The following is a 24624-nucleotide window of genomic DNA, read 5'->3' as shown; positions in this document are numbered from 1 at the left end:
GAGTTTGTTTACAGTGGCTGGAGGCCCTGGCATACCCATTCTCATTCTCTCCCTCTCTTTCTCTCTCTCTCTCTCTCCCTCTCTCTCTCTCTAATCTCCCTTCTCTTTGCACTTGAAAATAAATAAAAAAATATTTTTTTAAAAAAGTAAAATAGGCTGGGCATAGTGGCACATGCCTTTAATCCCAGCACTCGGGAGGCCGAGGTAAGAGGATCATTGTGAGTTCAAGGCCACCCTGAGACTACATAGTGAATTCCAGGTCAGCCTGGACTAGAGTGAAACCCTACCTCAGGGAAAAAAAAAAAAAGTAAAATAGGCATGGAAAGATGGCTTAGCTGTTAAGGTAGTTGTCTGTGAAGTCAAAGAACCTAGATTCGAGTCCCCAGAACCCATGTAAGCCAAATGCACAAGATAGCACATGCATCTGGAGTTTGTTTGCAGTGGCTAGAGGCCCTGATATACCTGATATTCTCTCTTTCTCTATCCGCCTCTCCCCCCCTCAAATAAATAAATAAAATATTTTAAAAGTAAAATATGGAACGTTGAGAAAATTTATAGTGGTAGGAAGGACTGAGAGAGAAAGAAAGAAGAACGAAAGGAGAGTTAGAGGGAAGAAGGGAAAGAAGAGAGATAAAATAAAAATAAAAATTATTATACATAAGATAACATAAACCAGGTTCTGTATGAGGCTATGGAACCCCCTATGAGACACGAAAAAAATATATACTCCCAGCAGCAATATACTAATCCTCCCCACCAAGAAGTACAGACATGAACTATAAATGGATCTGAAGATGATAAGAGGCCATGTATAACAGAACCACAGATACTACAACACATATAACAGAGAACCAAAATTTAAAATCGTACTTTCTGTGGCATAACTCAAGGTCGTTCTAGACAATAATTCATGACATGTGTCACAATGAGCATGGATGAACTATTTGGCCTATACTACATACATGATAGCCATCTAAACATACCAGAACTTATGCCTAACTACATATAAAAATTGATTAGATCTAATAAGCCAAAAATAATTTGAAAAGATAAGCTATTATTTTGGTTGTCTTAAGTTACTTCAAACTAGTGACTACTGTGGTAACCAAAATGGAAGAGACTGTAAAAAAAAATAAAAAATAAATAATAAATAATAAAAAAAAAATGGAAGACACTGAAGAGTGAAGACCAGCCATCTGATGCCAGTAAAAATGTGAGGCACTAGAGGATGGGGTGGTCTGCAGAGCTCTGCTCACAGTCACCGGTCACCACCACGAGAGAGGCACATGAAGACGGCACAGCGCCTGGGCAGGAGAAGCTCTGGGCTCAGCTCTCCGCACTTCGTTGCTTTGCTGATCTAATCTTTACCTTTTCACTGTAATGAACTATGACCTTGAGCACATTTTTTAGTGTGTCTGTTGAGTTCCCTTTAATAGCATCAAATCTGGAGGTCACTTTAGAAGCTCAATTCAAATCCCCAGAAACCAAAGGAAAGAATGAATTTCATTAAGTAAGCTTCAGCTGGGCGTGGTGGCACACGCCTTTAATCCCACTACTCGGGAGGCAGAGGTTGGAGGATCATCGTGGGTTCGAGGCCAGCCAGAGACGACATAGTGAATTCCAGGTCACCCTGGGCTAGCATGAGATCCTACCTCGAAAAAACAAGAAATAAAATAAAATAAGTAAGCTTCACAATAAAATATGATAATGGTGAGTGCTTATTCAGGATTTCTCAAAATTAATTTGTTTTTGTTTCTAAAGGGAAAAAAAAGCACATACCAATTCCCTCCCCTTTCTCTATGAAGCATTTAGATCTCTAAATAAATTTTTGGATTGGATACATTCTGAATGAATGAATGATAGCTAAAAAAATATTGCCAGAAATATTTTTGTTCAAAATTTACCAAAAAAAAGGTCCTGGGGAGATGGCTTAGCAGCTAAAGGCACTTGTTTACAAAGCCTGTTTGGCCTGGGTTTGATTCCCCAGTACCCATGTAAAGGCAGGCTCACAAAGTAGTATATATGTCTGACGTTTGTTTATAGCAGCAAGAGACCCTGATCCACTCATTCAGTTTCATATTCACTCTCCCTCTTTCTCACTAATAAGGAAAAAGTTTAATGTAGAGTAAGTCCGGGCATGGTGGTTCACTCCTTTAATCCCAGCATTTGGGAGGCAGAGGCAGGAGGATTGCCCTGAGTTTGAGGCCACCCTGAGACTCCACAGTGAATGTCAGGTCAGCCTGGGCTAGAGTGAGACCCTACCTCAAAAAAAAAAGTTTTTTAAAATATAAAACAAAAAGAAGAACAAGGCAAACCAAAAATCAGTAGATGGGAAGAAATAATAAAGATTAGGGCAGAAATTAATGAAATAGAAACAAAAAAAAAAAATCCAAAGAGTTGGTTCTTTGAAAGGATAAACAAGATTGATAAACACTTAGCAAATCTGACCAAAAGAGAGAAGAGACACAATTTAATAAAGTCAGAGATGAAAAAGGAATATCACAACAGATTCCAGAGAAATTCAAAAAATCATAGGGACATACTATAAAAGCATATACTCCACAAAGTATGAAAATCTGAAAGAAATGGATGATTTCCTTGATTTATATGACTTGCCTAAATTAAATCAAGATGAGATTAATCACTTAAATAGACCTATAACAAGCATGGAGATCCGAACAGTTATCAATAATCTCCCAACTAAAAAAAGCCCAGGCCCAGATGGATTCACTGCTGAATTTTACCAGACCTTCAAGGAAGAGCTAACACCATTGCTTCTTAAGCTTTTCCAGGAAATAGAAAAAGAAGGAATTCTACCAAACTCCTTCTATGAAGCCAGCATCACCCTGATACCAAAACCAGGCAAAGATAGAACAAAAAAAGAAAATTACAGACCAATCTCCCTCATGAACACAGATGCAAAAATTCTCAACAAAATTTTGGCAAACAGAATACAAGAATATATCAAAAAGATCATTCACCCTGACCAAGTAGGCTTTACCCCAGAGATGCAGGGATGGTTCAATATACACAAATCTATAAATGTAATGCATTATGTAAATGGGTTGAAGGACAAAAATCACACAATCATCTCATTAGACACAGAGAAAGCGTTCAACAAAATCCAACATCCCTTCATGATAAAAGTCCTACAGATACTGGAAACAGAAGGAACATATCTCAATATAATAAAAGCTATTTATGCTGGGTGTGGTGGCGCATGCCTTTAATCCCAGCACTTGGGAGGCAGAGGTAGGAGGATTGCTATGAGTTTGAGGCCACCCTGAGACTCCATAGTGAATTTTAGGTCAGCCTGGGCTAGAGTGAGACCCTACCTCGAAAACCAAAAAAAAAAAAAAGCTATTTATGACAAGCCTACAGCCAACATATTACTAAATGGGGAAAAACTGGAAGCTTTTCCACTAAAATCAGGAACAAGACAAGGGTGTCCTCGGTCCCCACTTTTATTTAATATAGTTTTGGAAGTCTTAGCCATAGCAATAAGGCAAGAGGCACACATAAAAGGGATACAAATTGGAAAGGAAGAGATCAAGTTATCATTATTTGCAGATGACATGATTCTATACATAAAGGACCCTAAAAACTCTACCAGCAAACTGTTAGAGCTGATCAAAACCTATAGCCATGTAGCAGGATACAAAATAAATACACAAAAATCAGTATCATTCATATATGCTAACAACAAACACACAGAGGATGAAATCAGAGAATCACTCCCATTCACAATTGCATCAAAAAAAAAAGTACCTTGGAATAAACCTAACCAAGGAAGTAAAGAATCTCTACAATGAGAACTTTAAAACACTCAAGTGAGAAATTGCAGAAGACACTAGAAAGTGGAGAAACATCCCTTGTTCCTGCTCCTGGATTGGAAGAATCAATATTGTGAAAATGGCAATCTTACCAAAAGCAATCTACACATTTAATACAATCCCTATCAAAATTCCAAAGGCATTCTTCATGGAAATAGAAAAATCAATCCAAAAATTCATTTGAAATCACAAAAAAACTCAAATATCTAAAACAATACTGAGCAACAAAAATAAGGCTGGTGGTATCACCATAACTGATTTTAACCTATACTACAGAGCCATAGTAACAAAAACAGCATGGTACTGGCACAAAAACAGACATGTAGATCAGTGGAACAGAATAGAGGACCCAGATGTAAGTCCAGGTAGCTATAGCCACCTGATATTTGATAAAAGTGCCAAAAATACTCATTGGAGAAAAGACAGCCTCTTCAGCAAATGGTGTTGGGAAAACTGGATATATATATCTGTAGAAGGATGAAAATAGATTCTTCTCTCTCTCCATGCACAAGAATTAAATCCAGCCGTGTGTGGTGGTGCACGCCTTTAATCCCAGCACTCGGGAGGCAGAGGTAGGAGGATCGCCTTGAGTTCAAGGCCACCCTGAGACTACAGAGTTAATTCCAGGTCAGCCTGGACCAGAGTGAGACCCTACCTCGAAAAACAAAAAAAAAAGAATTAAGTCCAAATGGATTAAAGACCTTAACATCAGACCTGAAACTCTGAAACTGCTAGAGGAAAAAGTAGGGAAAACCCTCCAACATATTGGTTTTGGCAAAGACTTTCTGATTACAACCCCAGTTGCTCAGGCAATAAAACCACAGACTAATCACTGGGACCTCATGAAACTACAAAGATTTTGTACTGCAAAGGACACAGTGAAAAAAAGCAAAGAGGCAACCTACAGAATAGGAAAAAAATCTTTGCCAGCTATATATCTGATAGAGGATTAATATCTAGGATATACAAAGAACTCAAAAAGTTAAATAATAAGGAATCAAACAAGCCAATCAAAAAATGGGACTATGGACCATCTAAAACTGTAAAGCAAGTCTGACAATTGACATCTAAATTAGATGGGTACCTTGAAACGCAGTGACATAAGCCCTGGCATACTCATTCTCCCTCCCTCTTTCTTTTTTTTTCTTCTCTCTCCCTCCATATAAATATACATGTGTGTGTATTTGTATCTGCCTCTTTGTGTCTCAAATAAATAAATAAAAATACTTTAAAGAAATAATAAAAAGAAAAAAAACCGGGGCTATCGAGCTCAGCCTCATCCTTCCCTGACAGGGCCTCTCCCTCAACCCAAGTCTATCATAAAGCCCAAAGAAGAAAACGGATCTTAACAGTCATGCAGCCCACATTAGGTTTAATGCCACCTGACCTGACTTACATGGACTGAAAAATAAAAGATAATATTTAAGGTACAAAAACCTATGACTAAGAAACTTCAAAACTTGTTTCCCAACATTCCATATTTGCCATTGTTGTAATATTCTTACCACAAAGGGTCCCGGGGGAGCTTACCTGCATCATGACCTTCAGGCGGTCCAAAGGGGCCGTGCTGGTTCTGGAAACCGCACCAGCAACACCTCCTGCCAAAAGCTGCCTCCACCACTGGCCTGACCTTTTCTCATCTTCTGTGAATTCATCCGGAATGGTTAAACTATCCCCTATGTCAATACCCTGTAAAATGGAAAAAAAGAAAAGACTGTTATGTTTCTTCATTGGAAAGTGATAATCCCAAAAGTTCGGGAGGGAGATTATTTTCTTTTGTTTTTTTTAAGAGATGAATCTTGTTATATATGAATGCTAAGATCAACTTTCTTCCTTAGGATTTACAATGGACTGTTGAGGGTACCTTCACGTTGCTGGCACGAAGGCCCTGACCAAAAGCAGCTTGTGGGAGGAAAGGAGTTATTTTGGCTTACAGACTCAAAGGGAAGTTCCATGATGGCAGGTGAACATGTGGAATGGGCAGAGGGTGGACATCACCTCCTGGCAAACATCAGGTGGTCAACAGCAGCAGGAGAGTGTGCCAAACACTTGCAAGAGGAATGTGGCTAAAACACCCATAAATCAGCCCCCAACAACTCACATCCAACAAGGTTTTAATTCCCAAATTGCCATCAGCTTGGGATCAAGCATTTAGAACACACATAAGTTTATGGGGAACTAAATCAAACCACATTCCATCCCTGGCCCCAATAAACTGATAACCATACATGATGTAAAATGCAATGCATTCAGTTGAACTTAAAAAGTCTCCATAGTTTTTTTATCAATATTTTTAGAACTTTATCATTTAAATTATTTGTAGGCTATAGCTCAGTGGCAGAGCCTTGCTTATCATACATGATGCTCTGGGTTCAATTTGTCAGACCACAAAAAATGACTGTGACATCAAAAAAAATCGTATAGGGCTGAAGAGATGGCTTAGTGGTTAAGCGCTTGCCTGTGAAGCCTAAGGACCCCGGTTCGAGGCTCGGTTCCCCAGGTCCCACGTTAGCCAGATGCACAAGGGGGCACACGCATCTGGAGTTCGTTTGCAGAGGCTGGAAGCCCTGGCGCGCCCATTCTCTCTCTCTCCCTCTACCTGTCTTTCTCTCTGTGTCTGTCGCTCTCAAATAAATAAATAAATAATTTTTTAAAAATACTTTAAAAAAAAATCATATAGGCAAGCACCTAATGGGAAAGAGCCCACTGTGGTCGGTGGCAACATTCCTGGCTGTCAGTGTCCTGTTACCGGTGAACACGACTGTAATCCCACCTGTTATCAACCACCCCCAAGACTGCAGGATGTACATTGTACCTAGACAACGGAACTTGGCTTAGACTGGCGTTCTATATTCTTAGTTGAAAATTGGCACTTTTGTGTGTGTAACGTATGCATAGTGTGATATATGCATATGTGTGTGTGCAGATGTGTGTAGACTAAGTGCAGTATTGTGTGACATACGAACATATGTGTGCAGGCATGTAGGTGTAGAGTTTGTGCACTGTAGTGTGACATATGTACATGTGTGCAGAGTGGTGTGGTCTGTTATATGCACACGTGTGTGCGGATGTGTGTAGAGTATTGTAGTGTGCTGTGTTACATGTATGTGTGTGTGCTTACAGAGATGTAGTGTGGTATGCTGTATGTACATTTGTGTGCAGGTGTGTGTGGACTGGATGTGGTGTGGTGTGTCATAGGTACATGTGTGTGCAGATGCGCCTTACACGTTTTGAGAAGGGCTGTGTTTATGCCATCATGGATCCTGTAAGGCTTCTCTTTGGGTCTACACTTCATAGAGCAAACAGGAGTCGACAGGTTCAAGAGCTACTTGATGTTACTGTAACTGGGGCGCCCTTCCCCAGAAGTGTTACCGTGCTCCTGGGGGGCAGCCATACTGGCTTACAAAAAAGCTCCAAAGAAGTTCAAGTATGTAGGGCACACTCACCGTAGAATGCTTCCAGAAACGGACAATTTCCTCGATGTCTGTCACGGGATTGAATAAGAAGTAGTCCCTCCACTCATTCCAGTCCACTGTCATTGTCCCATCAGCATCGATGCTGGAAGTTTAGAAAAAACATTTTTTTTAATTGAAAGAATAAAATAAAACTGATGATGAATAAAGCCAACATCACTAGCCATTTTATGGATTTACAATTTCCTTTCTAACTTAACACTCTTATTAAATTAATAGTCACCATTCACAGCTGGGGGGGGGGCGGGTAGTTCAAGCGTATGTGAGGGCCTGGATTCCATCTCTAGCACCAACACAAATGCAAAAAAAGTCCTATTTACAGGCTAGAGATATAGCTCAGCTTAAAGGTTAAAGGTGCTTGCTTCTTGAGCCTGATGACCAGGGTTCAATTCCCCAACACCCATGTAAAGCCAGATGCACGAAGAAGTACATGTGTCTGGAGTTCATAAGCAGTGGCAAGAGGCCCTGGCATGCCCATTCATATTCATTCATTCATTCTCATCTCTCTCGTCTTATAAATAAATTAAAATATATAGTTTTTAAATCCTATTTAAAAGTACTGGTTGCTGCCGGGCGTGGCGGTGCACGCCTTTAATCCCAGCACTCGGGAGGCAGAGGTAGGAGGATCACCATGAGTTCAAGGCCACCCTGAGATGACAGAGTTGATTCCAGGTCAGCCTGGACCAGAGTGAGACCCTACCTCGAAAAACCAAAAAAAAAAAAAAAAAGTACTGGTTGCTGAAAATAGTATCAAACAGTTTATGGTCCTTATAGATCACTTTGTCTACAGAAAAATGGTTCCAAAAATTATAGACAGCCCATCAGAGACGGTCTTCAGCACTCTGTCAAACTCTAAGTCAATTAAACACAAAACCTGGACAATGAAATATTGCAAACTAAATTCAAAACACCTTTCTAAGATTATATACCATTATCAAGTTGGTTTATTCCAGAGATACAATGATGGTTTAACATATACAAGTTAATAAAGTAATGTAGCATATAAAGTCACATGATCATCTCAATAGATGCTGAAGAAGTCTTTGACAAAATGCAATATCCCTTCATGATAAAAGTTCTGAAAGAACTAGAAACAGAAGGATCATAGCTCAACATAATAAAGACCATGTACTACAAAGCCAGCATTATACTGAATGTGGGAAAACTGAAAGGATTTCCTCTAAATATCAGAAATAAGACAAGGTATCCAAGTATCCCAATCTTACACAATAGTACTTGAAGACTCGGCTAGAGCAGTAAGACAAGATAAGGAAATAAGAGGGATATAAACAGCCAGGGAAGAAGTCAAAGTAGCCCGTTTTCAGACTATATGACCCTACATTTAGAGGGCCCTGAATGCTCCACCAGAAACTCTTAGATCTGGAGGGATGGCTTAGCAGTTAAGACACTTACTTGCCTGCAAATCCAAAGCATCCAGGTTCAATTCCCCAGTACCTAACATAAGCCAGATGTACAAGGGGCGCATACATCTGCAGTTCGTTTGCAGTGGCTAGAGGCCCTAGCATGCCCATTCTCTCTCTCTCTCTCTCTCTCTCTCTCTCTCTCTCTCTCTCTCTCTCTGTCTCTGTCTCTGTCTCCTTACAAATAAATTATTAAATTAAAATTTAAAACGTCAAGCATAGCCAGGTATGGTGGCGCACGCCTTTAATCCCAGCACTCAGGAGGCAGAGGTAAGAGGATTACCGTAAATTCGAGGCCACCCTGAGACTCCACAGTGAATTTCAGGTCAGCATGGGCTAGAGTGAGACCCTACCTCGAAAAACCAAAAAGAAAAGAAAAACTTCAAACTGGATGTGGTGGCACACGCCTTTAATCCCAGTACTCGAGAGGCAGAGGTAGGAGGATTGCCATGAGTTTCGAGGCCACCCTGAGCCTACAGAGTGAATTCCAGGTCAGCCTGATCTAGAGTGAGACCTTACCTCAAAAGACAAAAACAAAAACAAAACAAAACAAAAACTTCAGGAAATTAGTAAGATACAAAATCAATAAAAACCAGAAGTTTGTCTATAGACCAATAACCAACATGCTAAGATAGAAACCATAAAAACTATCCCATTCACAATAGCACAGGGTAGGAGAGAGAAGAATACTGGAATATTCCTAAGTGACATACCACCACAATGAAAACCTTACTTGGGCTGGAGAGATGGCTTAGCAGTTAACACACTTGCCTGCAAAACCAAAGAACCCAGGTTCAATTCCCCAGGCCCCACGTAAGCCAGCTGTGCAAGGTGGTGCATGGGTCTGGAGTTCATTTGCAACAGCTGGAGGCCATGGTGCGCCCATTCTCTCTCTCCCTCCCTCTCTCTCCCTCCCTCTCTCTCTCTCTCTCTCTTCCTCTCAAATAAATAAATAAAAATTAAAACTAAAAAAAAAAAAAAACTTACTTAAAAGCCAGGTGTGGTGGCGCTCACCTTTAATCCCAGCACTTGGGAGGCAGAGGGAGGAGGATCACCATGAGTTCAAGGCCATCCTGAGACTCCATAGTGAAATCCAGGTAAGCCTGAGCTAACGTGAGACCCTACCTCAAAAAAAAAAAAAAAAAAACCCAAAAAAATAAAAAATAAAGCCTTACTTAAAATGCTGAAGAAATACATTGAAAAAGACACTAGAAAATGGAAAGGCCTCAGTCCTAATGCCTGTGGTTAAGAAAACAAATAATAAATATGGTTGGGAAAGAAAGCCTTATGGACTTCAGTAGAATGTAAACTAGTTCAGCCACTATGGAAATCAGTAAGGTGGTTCCCCTATGAGCTAAAAGTAGAACCAGCACGCAAGCCTCCTATGCCACGCCTGGGAAAATCTTCAAGGTAAATGAAGCCAGCATGCCACAGGAAGACCTGCACATCATATTTTTGTAGCTCTCTTCCCAAGAACCAAGACATGGAATCAGTTTAGATGCCCACCAGGAGATAAATGGGGCAATGAAGTATGCCCTCACACACACACACACAATGAAGAATGGAGTTAAAAGCCAGGCGTGATGGCGCACGCCTTTAATCCCAGCACTCAGGAGGCAGAGGTAGGGAGATCACCAAGAGTTCGAGGCCACCCTGAGACTCCAGAATGAATTCCCAGTCAGTCTGAGCTACAGTGAGACCCTATCTCAAAAAGACCAAAAGAAAAAGAAAAAAAAAAAGTGAATGAAATTGTCATATGCAGAAAAATGGAGATCATCATGTTAAGAAGAAATAAACCAGACTCAGAAAGGTTAATATCACCTGTTTTCTCTCTGTATGAATAATCTATATATTTTAAGCCAACAAAGTAGAAGAATGAATATTTGGGTACCATGGGATTTTTTTTTTATAATCATGGAAAATGTTAATAAAAATTTAAAAATTAAAAAAAAAGAAAATTAAAAAAATAAAAAATAAAATATTAAAAAAAAAAAAAGAATACTTGGGTAGTGGAGACCAGAAGGAAGACCATGAGGGGAGACTGAAGTATGTTGTATACATAGAGGAAAATAAAATAATGGAACTCATCTTATATAATTAACATATGCATATGTGTATGTGTGTGTTATATATATATATAACACACACACACACATATATATATAACACACACACATATATATACACACATACATATACATATATATATATATGTATATATATATATATATATATATATATATATAATTATTTAATTAACATTGCTTTTAATAAAAAGACAAGAAAGAACCCAGATGGGAAAAGGACTTATACTTGACTCCTACCTCTCGATGGAACACCCCGCCACTGTCCCAGTGCCCCTGTGGGCACGCAACAACAAACTAACCCAGTTTGTGCTTCCCTCTCCCAGTCCCACACTGTAGATTCTACAGGTCACGTACAAGAGAAGTGGGGCAAAGGAAAGAAAGAAATGTCAGGGTATGTAATGAGGAAGGCTGAGGCGCAGGGAGGGGCTTTAAATCCACACTTAGGTAAACACGGTTCTCCAACGCGGGACATGAAATTGAACTACCTGACAGCAGGGTGAACCTTACCTTTGTAGAATCAGCTCTGCTTGCTTTTCAGAAATAGTAAGCCCCAGCATCTCCAGAGACTGGACGATCTCTGCAGGCTCGATTTTTCCTGTAAATAAGTGAAAAGAGCACAGATTCAAGACTCAGGATTTAAGAAAGCTTTGAAATGATGAGGAGAAAATCATGCATTTAGATAAGCCATAGATTTGCTTACATGCGTATTACAGCAACAATATTAAAAACTGAACAAATACATTTAACAAGTAGGGGCTGGAGAGATGGCTCAGCTGCCAAGGCACTTGCCTGCAAAAACCTAACAACCCAGATTTGATTCCCCAGTACCCACATAAAGCCAGGTGCACAAAGGGGTGCGTGTATGTGGAGTCTGTTTACAGCAACTAGAGGCCCTGGCATGCCCACCTAGATTCTCTCTTTCTCTCTCTCTCTTGCAAATAAATAATTAAATTAAATTAAAAGTATACACACATTATTTGAATAGTCATAATATTCTTGTAGATAAATTCTTTCTGAAGAAGAGGCCAAGAGCTCAAGTGGGCTTAATAAGTGATGTAATTAAGAAATAAGAGGACTGGGCTAGAGAGGGGCAGAGGCCTTGGCATGCCAATTCTCTAAATAAATAAATAAAATAAAATAAAAAGGTTGCAGGGAGGAAGGACAGTTGACTGCAAGAACTAAATTTTGCTTGAGTACTGACTTAGGCTAGACTTGAGGGCATGTGATGCAGTTTGTTAGAGGTCACAAATGTTCTGATAGTACCAGCTTCCGTCACAAGCTCAGCTCTTCACTGTTGAGAACTGTACTGTTGAACCTCTCAAAGGACTCAGTTCTTCGTTTGAAGGAACTCGCTTTGTTAATATTCAGTACGAAACGGTCTACCAAACTATAGCTCTCAGGCCAAATGAGACCCGTTGGCTTGCTTTATAAACAAAGTGGTATTGCGACATAGCCATGCCCATTTGTGTGTATATTGACCGTAGCTAAGCAGATACAGCTAGCTCAGACTACATGGCCCACAAGACTGTTTACTATGTAGGTTTTTACCAAATATTGCCAAGCCCTGGAATGAATCATATTTTCTCTAACTTCTTTCTTGAATAACAAGTCTGTGAGCGGCCCTGATTATTCATAAGTAGAGAGGACCTTGGAGTGGGTTCTAATCTGAATAAATCTCCTCTTTCAACTTATGGTGGCCTCTGGACATGGGACCTTTGTAACTCCTCCCTCTCTCCTACCATAGCCTTTGCTCCTTACCATTCATAACCAGGACTCTGCCTCCAAGCTACCACTCCTAGACAGGACAAAAGTCCCAACCAGAAAGTGTGCATGTACATGTCTTTATGCTATGCTCTTCTCATTTTTAGGATCAGAGAATATCTTCTCTAAATTAATCTTTCAGGGTGGACAGATGGCTTAGCAGTTAGGATGCTTGCCGGGTCTAAGAACTCATGTTCAAATCTCCAGGTCCCTTGTAAGCCAGATACCCAGTGATACAAGTGCGCCATATCATACATGTGCACAAGGGGGCGCATGTCTGGAGTTCACGCACAGCAGCTAAAGGCCCTGGCACCCAATTCTCTCTCTCTCTCTCTGCCTCTTTCTCTCTCTCCCTCTCTGTTAAAGTATATGAAAAAGACAAAAAAACTAATCTTTCAAGAGTACTATCAAAAGATAATCTGAAGGCTTTTTTCATAATATACAATATTCTTATCTATATATAAATAAAAATAACCATATAAGAGGACAAATAAACATAATTATCTTTTTTTTTTTTTTGGCTTTTCAAAGAAGGTTCTCACTCTAGTTCAGGCTGACCTGGAATTCACTATGTAGTCTCAGGGTGGCCTCAAACTCTCAGCGGTCCACCTGCCTCTGCCTCCTGAGGGCTGGGATTAAAGGCGTGCGCCACCACGCCCGGCTCATACTTATCATTTTTAACCTATACCTTTTTCACTTGTGTTTGTGTGTGCTGTGTACATACATGTGTGAATTTATACTCTGTTGTGCAGGATATATGTGGAGGGATAAGTGTGCACATGTGTATGGATGCATGTTGAAGCAAGAAGTTAATATTGGGCTGGAGAGATGGCTTAGCAGTTAAGGCGCTTGCCTGAAAAGCCTAAGGACCCAGGTTCAATTCCCCAGTACCCTTGTAAGCCAGATGTACAAGGTGGCACATGTGTCTGCAGTTCATTTGTAGTGGCTAGATGCCCAGATGTGCCCATTCTCTCTCTACTTGCCTCTTTCTCTTTCTCTAATAAAATAAAAGATGTTTAGAAAAGAAAAAAAGTTAGCACCATGCATCTTCTTCAATCAGCATCTTATTTTATTTTTTATTTTTATTTATTTATTTATTTGACAGAGAAAGAGGGAGGGAGAGAGAAAGAGAGAGAATGGGTGCGCCAGGGCCTCCAGCCACTGCAAACAAACTCCAGATGCGTGCGCCCCTTGTGCATCTGGCTAATGTGGGTTCTGGGAAATCGAACCTGGGTCCTTTGGCTTTGCAGGCAAACACCTCAACTGCTAAGCCACCCCTTCAGCCCAGCATCTTATTTCTTAATATTTTATTTTTGTTTATTTATTTGAGAGCGAGAGGAAGAGGGAGGGAGAGAGGTAGGGAAAGGAACAGAGACAGAATGGGTGCACCAGGGCCTCCAGCCTGCACCGCCTTGTGCATCTGGCTTATGTGGGTTCTGGGAAATCAAACCTGGTCCCTTGGCTTTGCAAGCCAGTGCCTTAACCGCTAATCCATCTATCCAGCCTGAACATCTTATTTTTTTAAGACAAGGACGCTTGCTGAACTGGGAGCTCATGCATTGATCTACTTAGATCAGCAGCAGGCTCCAGGGATCCACCAATCCAGAGATTACAGGCACTCATTCTCATACCTGGCTCAGGTGCTGCGGACATATGTTCAGCTCCTCTTGCACAGCAAGCGCTTTACTGGCGGAGCCATCTCCCCCGATCTAACCTAGCATTAAGTTAAATCAGCAAACTATTTCATACGCATCATTTTATGGCAGTTTTAACTCAGTAAACAAAGCTGCAAGTTTTCTCTCCATTGAAAATGTGAACTATAAATAAAAATCACATTAATATAAGTATCAACACAAATAAAAAGTATTATCCAGAACAGATTAAATATATACTGTTTAGGCTAGAAAGCATGAAAGGTGATTTTTTTTTCAAAGAAGGCAATGAGTAGAAGAAAATGATGTACCGTCATTATTTTTGTCCAGACTCTTAAATGCCAACTTCATTTTCTTTTCATGGTCTTTAAGGTATTTCATAAATTCCTCAAAATCCAGCTTTCCATCTTTGTTGGTATCTCCAGTAGTAAAAATTTTCTACAAAAAAAATGGTCAGTATGGGTTAAAGTGCTATATTAGTTGTATATATACCTCAAACATATTGGCTATTTTCCTTTAAGACAATTTATGACTATCAACTATGATATAGACCTGTCATGAATGTAACTTTTATGCTGCAAAAAGATTACAGAGTGTGTTAAATCTTCAATTAGAAAAATGATATATTTCTTTCCCTAAAACATACCACCCTAAAACTTAGTGCAATCACATCCTAAGTTTATCTTTTGACTGTTCATAGTCATTTTATTCATAATAGTTGAGTTTCAAACCAACTAGATTGAACTAACATGTTTTTTAAAAGTTACAATTTACTTCATTATTAACAAATGAAAAAGGTCTTTCATCTTAATAAGCACTTAATGCATTCAACATAATTTATGATTAAAAACTTAAAAAACTAAAAATAGAGATGTACTTCCTTAGTCTTATTGGATAAAGGTTATCTATGAAGGACTCGAACCTCTTTTTAAATTTTTTATTGTTTATTTTTATTTATTTGAGAGCAACAGACACAGAGAGAAAAAGGCAGATAGAGACAGAGAATGGGTGCGCCAGGGCCTCCAGCCCTTGCAAACTAACTCCAGATGTGTGCGCCCCCTTGTGCATCTGGCTAATGTGGGTCCTGGGGAATTGAGCCTCGAACCAGGGTCCTTAGGCTTCTCAGGCAAGCTCTTAACCGCTAAGCCATCTCTCCAGCCCGACTTAAACCTTTTTCCTTATGTTAATTTGAGTGGAAGTGTCTTATACAGGTCTCAAATGAGCTTAATTAGAATACCATTTATTACTATTGACAGTCTAAAAAGAACTAATATATTTGTATTGTGCCACTGGAAAAAAACAGTTGCTATTTAATTTCTTTGTTAAATTAGATTGAGGAAAATATTAATCTGGAATTTCCTGATTAGTCAAAACATAAACAGAGATTTGTAATACAAGAGAAAATGTCAAAATGTTCTAGGATCCCATTAATATGATGAAGTTTTATCTAAAAGTTTATATTTGGGCCAATGGCAGAGGTACCAGTGAATAGCTATCACTTTGGTTTTCTAGGTTTTTATGAGTGTGACTGTACAGTGGCTTTTATAATCAATGATGGGTTTTATAATGACATTTTGGTTCAAGGGCATCATGTCCTTTGACCATATTCTCTCTTACCCTCTCCTGATCCCCTTCCCCTCCTGCTAATCCCCTTCCTTTTCCCAAATGATTCCCCCTTCTCTCTTCATGGGGTGTGGGTGTGTGTGTGTACACGTCATTCAGGTTGTACAAGTGAGAGAAAACATATGACGGTGATGCTTCAGGGTCTGGTTTATCTCACCTAATATGATGGAGATTATATATTTTCCCCCTTATTTCTGCAACCTTCCCTATGGTAAATAAGCAGACTTCTGGAGTGACAATCAGCTAATGATGGCAATTTAATAGTAATATGAGCGACGAAGGCTTCTCTTTTGAAGTGTCTTGCATATTCCCTCTGTGAAAATAAAGACCAACCACGATGAAAATAAAGGCTGTTTGTGCTGAGCTTGCCATAGCGAAGGACTCACCTACCTTTGTCTAGGTCTTGGCAGAAACCCAGAGGTGGGCAGAGAACAGGAATCTATGTAATGATTAAGTAAATGTACGTGTCATATTTTGAAAGAAGAAAGGCAAGGGGCCCAACATTCCCTTCAAGTGCCACCCCCACATGACTGGAATATTTAGAACTCGTTTTTAATATTTTTATTTTGTTAGTTGCAAGTAGAGAGAGAGAAGAGAGACAGACATAATGGGCGTGCCAGGGCCTCCCGCCACTGCAAATGAACTCCAGATGCATGTGCCACTTTGTGTATCTGGCTTTATGTGGGTACTGGGGAATGGAACTCGGGTCATTAGGCTTTGCAAGCAAGAGCCTTAACCACTGGGAAATCTCTCCAACCCGGACTTAGAACTCATTTTCCACCTTTAAGGTTCCACCTTTTAAAGTTTCCACTGCTATACAATAGTCCCATTGGCTGAATACAAAGCCTCTAACAAGTTCACTTTTGAGGAACATCTACACGAACTATAGCAAAAGATTAAGACATCACCATGCACTGCTTGGCTTACAGAATGAATTCAAAATACAACTGATAACAACTGGAAGTGAATGTCCAAGTTCAGCCTTGATAATCATGGTCTGATCATTAAGACACAATATGATGATGTCTCAGCACTCCAGGAAAGAAAGGCCACTCAGCTGTCCCATTTAGGAACAGAAACCAAACATAAGAATTCCCCAACCACCACCACCAAGCTCCCAAACACACTGTCCAATTAAGTTTCCCAAGGGAGCACTTCTGGCCCAGATACCCACGTAGGCTATAGGTGAGGTTATATAGGCTATAGGTGAACAGGCTGACCACCAAGATTAAAATTATAACCAGTACAAGAAGAATCCAAAATTGAGGGGAAAAAGCTGAGAAATATGCTGGAGAGCACTGGCTGTGCCGTGTTCTTTAAACGGAAGATGAACCACAGAAGGCCTTCAGAGGACCTGGGTCAACTCTGTCCCTCTCCAAAGCCACCAGATCCTGCATCCATCTGATCAGAGCTCCAGTGATGCACATGTGGTCCTCCTCCGGGCCCCCAGGTCCTGAAGTTCAAGGAGGTTCAAAGCTTCCTCTTCATCACAGTCCAGGCACCCAAAGGGACCTTCCCAGAGAGCTCTTCCATCTGCCGTGTCTCTCGCAGCCAGGGTGACCCACGCTGCAGCCCTGTGAATCCCCAAGGGGTGGAAGTTTCCTGGCGGTCAAGGGGATGGACCTAACTCTGCTCACTGCGAGGGGAGGAGACCCAAGACAAAGGGTTACAGCCAGAAGGACAAGGCACATCCTAACAGCCACAGAGGCCAGGGCAGGGCTGTGAGGACTCCTGGCAGCAGGAGGGAATGAAGCCACAAGTTCCACACACACCGACAGGTCAGCGGCCAGATGGCTGCATCGAGGCTCAAGAAGAACCAAGATAGGTCAAGTCTCACTCTATTCCCGGAAACTCCAGCACAAGCTTGTCTTAAAAGTTGTTTTGGGGCTGGAGAGATGGCTTAGCAGTTAAGCACTTGCCTGTGAAGCCTAAGGACCCCGGTTCAAGGCTCAGTTCCCCAGGTCCCACGTTAGCCAGATGCACAAGGGGGCGCACGCATCTGGAGTTCGTTTGCAGAGGCTAGAAGCCCTGGCGCACCCATTCTCTCTCTCTCCCTCTATCTGTCTTTTTCTCTGTGTCTGTCACTCTCAAATAAATAAATAAATAAATTTTTTTTAAAAAGTTGTTGTTTTAAGGACTGGAGAGATGGTGTAGCAGTTAAGGCACATGCCTGCAAAGCCTAAGGACCCACGTTTGAATCTCCACATCCCATGTAAGCCAGATGCACAAAGTGGTGCATGCCTCTGGAGTTCGTTTGCAGTGGCTGGAGGCCCTGGCACACCCATTCTCTCCTCTCTCTCTCTCTCTCTCTCCTCTTTCTCTCTGTCAAATAAATCAATAAAATATTTAAAAAAAAAAAAAAGCATTGTTGTTTTGAGCTGGGTGTGGTGGTGCATCCACCTTTAATCCCAGCACTCAGGAGGCAGAGGTTAGCGGATCGCCGTTGAGTTCGAGGCTAGCCTGGGCTAGAACAAGACTCTACCTCGAAAAACCAAAAGTCGTTGGTTTGCCTCCTTTTGCCTGATTGTTTTAGAAAGTGCTTAGGTGTGGGGCTGTTACACTACCAATAGCTGCCCTAGAGGTCCTCCAACCATTTTTGGAAGTTGATTTTTTTGGTTTTTTTTAATGGTGCTGGGGATGGAGCCCAGGCCCTAGCACATACTAGGCACCACCGATCCATGGATCCAGCCTACGGCAGCCATGTTTAGAACTCACAGGTCCTCCACAGCCATCCAGGGTTCCTTCTTCTGAGGCTGAAGCCCAGAGGCACACTGTCAGAAATGCTGAAAACTGAAAGCAAGCCTGCCCACGGGGACCTTTCCTTCTGTACTCCAGATTTTTATCTTGTCACTTCACTCAGTATCCCCCGTGACTCCTGGCAAAGCTCCTCTAACCCTGCACCTGTTAGAGGCAATCTAGGAGGCTAGCAGCAAGATGCACGGACCTAAAGCAGCTGGAGGTTTACAACAAACAAGACAGGAGAGACTCAAAAATAGCACTGTTCTTTTTAATCCCCACTTTCCAGAACTACAGATGGCCTGAATTCTTAACCGTGTATCTGTGGCCCCCATCCTGCCTCAACTTCACTGTGGGGGTGGTGCAGTTTCACAGCAAAACTTCCCACTTTTTATGTGACTTGGTTTTTTTTTTGTTATTTTTGTTTATTTATTTGAGAGAGACAGAGAGGGACAGAAAGAGGCAGATAGAGAGAGGGAGACAGAATGGGCACACCAGGGCCTCCAGCCACTGCAAACGAACTCCAGAAGCATGCGCCCCCTTGTGCATCTGGCTAATGTGGGTCCTGGGGAATCGAGCCTCGAACCGGGGTCCTTAGGCTTCTCCTTCGGCTTCACAGGCAAGCACTTATTATCCGCTAAGCCATCTCTCCAGCCCTGACTTGTTTTTAATAAATGGAATATTTGAAAACAGTAGGTGACAAAACACATTATAACATGTTTAAATTTGTCAAAAAATAAAAGTAAATTTTAAAAAGAAAGAGCGGGGAATGGTAGCATATGCCTTTAATCCCAGCACTCAGGAGACAGAGATAGGAGGATCACTGTGAGCTCAAGGCCACCCTGAGAATACAGAGTGAATTCCAGGTCAGCCTGGGCTAGGGTGATCAGAAAAAAAAAAAAAAAAAAAAAAAAAAGGAGGAGGAGGAAGAGGAAGAGGAGGAGAAAACAAAGAGAGAGGGAAAAAAAGAAAAGTTGAATGTTGCCCAACATGTTGGCACACACCTGTAATCCCAGCACTCAAGGAGGATCACAAATTCCAGGCCAACCTGGGCTACACAGTGTGATCTTATCTCAAAAATTAATAACAGGAGCTGGAGAGATGGCTCAGCGGTTCAGGCATTTGCCTGTGAAGCCTAAGGACTCAGGTTCAACTCCCCAGTACCTACATAAGCCAGACGCACAAGGTGGCACAGGTGTCTGAAGTTCATTTACAGCTGCTAGAGGCCTGGCACACCCATTCTCTCTGCCTCCTTCTCTCCCTCAAATAAATAATAAATAAACAAATAAATGTGGATATTAAAATTCATGAAGAGAATTTAAGGATGCCATTCTCCATCTGCCGTGGCTCTATTCCTCTCACTGTGTCAATCACTGGAAGCATGAGGAAGGCCATCACGTGTCCTGGACACACTCCCTTGATGAGGAGGTTGCACCATAACCATGGGTCACAGGGTACCATCACAGGCTGTGCAATCAACACTTCCCCTCAGAGCTGTTGAGCAGGAGAAGACGTCTAAGGTTGTTTCACAAGATGCGCTCTGACCCAGTTGAGAATGAATTTTTCCATGGCAGAAAATTGCATCACCCACAAAGGACAGGCTTCAGCGCACAGGTCTGGAGTTCATTTGCAGCAGCTGAAGGCCCTGGTATGTCCATTCTCTCCCTCCCCCCCCCCCCCTCTCTCTCTCTCTAAATAATTTTTAAAAAACTTTAGAAGTCTAGAGAAATAAACACAAATTTTCTCTCCTCCTAAATTCTGAATTTATTACAAAGCTTACAAATATGAGGAGGAGATCAAATTACATGGGAATCTATTAAGGATTTCCCCTCTGGTTAAATATTTGTCATAGATATAAGTTGTTATCTTCGAGCTTTCTATGAGAAGTCATCCTGTAGTTATTACTTATATACACTGAGGTAGTAAATAGTTTCTGTGGTTCTTGAGGCTATACAAGCCTCTAGCCCAGGCCTTAGAAATTTCCTCCCATAAATACAGACTGGGTCATCAACTGAAGCATCTTATTGGCTAGTTTCGCAGATATGATAGTTAACTTCATGTGCTATACTGGCTTGCCTGTATAAAGGATGTCCACAGATGGGCTGCAGAGATGGCTTAGCAGCTAAGCACTTGCCTGTGAAGCCTAAGGAACCCAGTTGGAGGCGCAATTCCCCAGGACCCACGTTAGCCAGATGCACAAGGAGGCGCACACATCTGGAGTTTGTTTGCAGTGGCTGGAAGCCCTGGCGCGCCCATTCTCTGTCTCTCTCTATCTGCCTCTTTCTTTCTCTGTCTGTTGCTCTTAAATAAATAAATAAAAATGAACAAAAAAATTTAAAAAAAAATAGACAGCATGAAATTATATACTAAAAAATTGATTCTTTAACCAGTATATCCACTTGGGAAACAGGCAATGTAAGATCTCAGTTAAAACCAGGCTTAAGCATAAATAAAAAAGGATGTCCACAGAGCTGATTAACTACCTCTAGGTGTGTCTATGAGGGTGTCTATGGAAGTAGAATTGGAACCAGCAGACTTTGAAAATGGCCATCCATTGACTAGAACAAAAAGGTGAAGGAGGTTAAGGAATTTCTTTTTCAGAAGAGGAGTGTTTATGAAGATTGAGATCTGGAATGGATGGAGAGATGGAAGAGTAGAGACCAAGAGTACAGTGAGGGCAAGGAGGCTATGCGGCAGAATTATCTCAGTCCACAGTAAGTGTAACATCAGAGCTCTGCCATTTCTACTCCACAAAATGTGCGCTATGAAGATAAACAGCAAAATGAAAATAGCAATTCTGATTTTTTGTTTGTTTGTTTTTTGCTTTTTGAGATAGGGCCTCACTCTAGCCCAGGCTGACCTGGAATTCACTATGTAGTCTCAGGGTGGCCTTGAACTCATGGCGATCCTCCGACCTCTGCCTCCCCAGTGCTGTGATTAAAGGCGTGCGCCACCACGGCCGGCTCTATTCTGACTTTACTTAGCATCTTTTTAAAAAATATTTTTACTTAGGGCTGGAGAGGTGGCTTAGCAATTAAGGTGCTTGCCTGCTAAACCTAAGGACCCAGGTTGGATTCCACAGGACTCACGCAAGCCAGATGCACAAGGGGGCACATGCATCTGGAGTTTGTTTGCAGTGGCTGGAGGCCCTGATGTGCTCTCCCTCATAAGTAAATAAAATAAAAATATTCTTTAAAAAATTATTTATTTGAGAGACAGAGAGAGAGAGTAAGTATGGGTGTGCCAGGGTCTCTTGCCACTGCAAATGAACTACAGATACATGTGCCACTTTGTGCATCTGGCCTTACATGGGTACTGGGGAATCAAACCCAGGTCGCCAGGCTTTGCAAGCAAGAGCCTTTAACTACCGAGCCACCTCTCCAGCCCTAGCATTATCTTGAAACTATCAATAAACTAAATAGCAATCAATAGAGAATTGAGAACATACACTAAAACCTGAAGCGGAATATCATACAGTGATCAAACATTATGCAAGCCGGGCGTGGTGGCGCACTCGGGAGGTAGAGGTAGGAGGACCACTGTGAGTTCGAGGCCACCCTGAGACTACATAGTGAATTCCAGGTCAGCCTGGACCAGAGTGAGACCCTACCATGAAAAACAAAAAACAAACAAACAAAATCATGCAAAGCAGTAAGTCCCACAGACCATTGATGGGGGAGGGAGTGTCTCCTTTAGAGGGATCCTAAACGAGGAGCACAGCTGATGGGCATCTCAGAGGCTCAGTCATAGTACCTTAGATGAACTGCATCCTTCCCGAGGCTGCTCCAGGCTCAGGAAACTCAAGATGGGCCACTTGCACCCACTACAGGACTCCCCTGGTTGGTGAAGTCAGGCTAATTCCTTATCAGCCTGGCCCAGAAGTTCCTGGTCCAAGAACTTCACTGTTGCCTGAAGCTTTTTCTATCCCATCCTTTCTTACTCCCTCCATGAATGAGGAGCAGCTGGAGTGTGGAGAACAGAGAGTACACTGAGTATGTGGGCGCAAAACCAAAACCGACAATTGTAATTGTTACAGCAACATCTAGAAGCAGCCTCGAGGAATCACAGGGAAGGAAAGCCTTGCCAGAGGGAGGAGTCACTCGCTGAGTATGAAAGAAATGGCCTGAAGTGAGAATGCTGCATAAGGGAAGGCATATGTCCTGTCCAGTTCCCATGGCCAAGAAAGCCCCTCATCATTTCATATATCATATGTCTCAGTCCATTTTCTGTAGCTATAACAAAACACCTGAGACAAGGTAATATGTAAAGAATAGAAGTTTATTTGGCTCAGGATTCTGGAAGTCCAAAAGCATGGAGTTGGCATCTGTTGGAGGCTTGCTTACTGTATCAGACAGTGAACCTACATGACAGCCGGAATCACAATGCAAGGGAGAGTCAGCATGGTACCTTAGGTCTCTCTTCCTCTTCTTATAAAGCCACTGATGCTGTTATGGGGGCCCCAACATCATGCCCATGTTCTGGTAAATAAGCCCATGCTCATGCAAGCAACTCTAATTAAACTCAGAGGATTAAAAATAAAATCAAAGCCGGCATGGTGGCACACACCTTTAATCCCAGCACTCAGGAGGCAGAGAGAGGTAGGAGGATCACTGAGAGTTTGAGGCTACCCTGAGATTACAAAGTGAATTCCAGGTCAGCCTGAGCTAGAGTGAGACCCTACCTCAGAAAACCAAAATAAAAATAAAATCAAAAAAGGGCTGCAGAGATTGCTCAGTGGTTAAGGAGCTTGCCTGAAAAACTTAATGATCAGAGTTTGATTCCCCAGATACATAAAGTGGCGCATGCATCTGGAGTTCGTTTGCAATGGTTAAAGGCCCTGGCATGCCCATTCTCTCTGTCTCTCTGTCTCTCCGTCTCTCCCTCCCCCCCACTTTCTGCTTGCAAATAAAAAAAATTTAAAAATCACAAGAAATTAGACAACAGGAGGAGGACACATGAGAAGGTAATGGAAGAATGAACATAATTCAAACAGATACATGTATAAAAACTGTCAAAAGTTGAGAGAGGCCAGGCGTGGTGGCACACACCTTTAATCCCAGCACTCCGCAAGGCAGAGGTAAGAGGGTCACCGTGAATTTGAGGCCACCATGAGCCTACATAGTGAATTCCAGGTCAGTCTGAGCTAGAGTGAGACCCTACCTAGAAAAACCAAAAGAGAAAAGTGGTCAGGACAGGAAACAGTGAGTCCTGATTGTGACCACCTGAAGCCACGGGGTAGATGGTCCCATTGTTTGTCCCACTGGCCTCCTTCAGAGTGAGAGGCCATGTTCTAAAGTTAACAAAGAAGTAACTATGCCTGGCAGGAGGAGAGGTCACTGGATGCCTGGGAAATGAGTATCTCAGCTGGAGAAGCAGGGATGATGGACAGGCTGCCCCGGCCACACCTTAGGCTGGCCCCCAGAAGCACTCAGGCCCAGGACACGCTTACCCTGGGCTGTTCCAACCAGTAACTAGATAGCCCTTGGAAACTAGTACTGGGCAGCCAATGTAGGCCTTTCCTAACAGAGACCATCTCCGTAGTGACTCCCCATCTCCTTTAGACCAAGAACTACACATTCTTCAGTCCGCAGTTCCTTCTAAACTAATCCTTCCATTTCACATGCTTCTTAAACTTGTCTCACGGGCTAAAGCCCCTTGACTTAGCACTGGTCTCTTCCCTGGTCCTTCACGGACATGTCTCTCAATAGACAGTTTTCACACCAATACCATCTCAGTTCCTGTCCTTCATGGGACCATAACTAGGGCAGTTGTACCAGGAGTGGTCCAAGACAAGAGGTAGGAACGTAAGGTTTCGGGACAGGTTCACTGAGGTTAAAGAGCACCTTAACCCTGAGTAGAGTATGAGGTGCCCAGTGGAAGCCCAAGTGCTGAAGATTTTACCAGGAGTGAGCCAGGAAACCCACCTGGCCGAGAGGAGGCTTGGGCTCACACAGGGAGCCAGGCATATGGAAAACATGGGGAGGAATGAGGCTAGAAAGTAGGCAAAACGATTTAATACTGGAAGGAATAAATCACCA

At 41.9% G+C, this 24624-nt stretch overlaps 1 protein-coding gene across 1 annotated transcript in view; it reads right to left on the bottom strand.

Moving 5' to 3' along the window:
* The window catches only part of LOC123456079 (calcium-binding mitochondrial carrier protein SCaMC-1), a 43223-nt gene that overhangs the window by 14680 nt on the left and 3919 nt on the right, over nucleotides 1–24624 (bottom strand). The window contains exons 2-5 of the mRNA XM_045138752.1: nucleotides 14539–14665; nucleotides 11322–11409; nucleotides 7280–7391; nucleotides 5364–5522 (exon numbers count right to left, since the gene is read on the bottom strand). Of these exons, the coding sequence (XP_044994687.1) occupies nucleotides 5364–5522; nucleotides 7280–7391; nucleotides 11322–11409; nucleotides 14539–14665 (486 nt within the window). The remainder of the gene's footprint in view (nucleotides 1–5363; nucleotides 5523–7279; nucleotides 7392–11321; nucleotides 11410–14538; nucleotides 14666–24624) is intronic.

The sequence above is a fragment of the Jaculus jaculus genome, chromosome 19, assembly GCF_020740685.1.
Source record: "Jaculus jaculus isolate mJacJac1 chromosome 19, mJacJac1.mat.Y.cur, whole genome shotgun sequence".
Lineage (NCBI taxonomy): Eukaryota > Metazoa > Chordata > Mammalia > Rodentia > Dipodidae > Jaculus > Jaculus jaculus.
The sequence above is the reverse complement of the archived record's forward strand: the minus strand, read 5'-3'. Positions and strand labels throughout refer to the sequence as shown.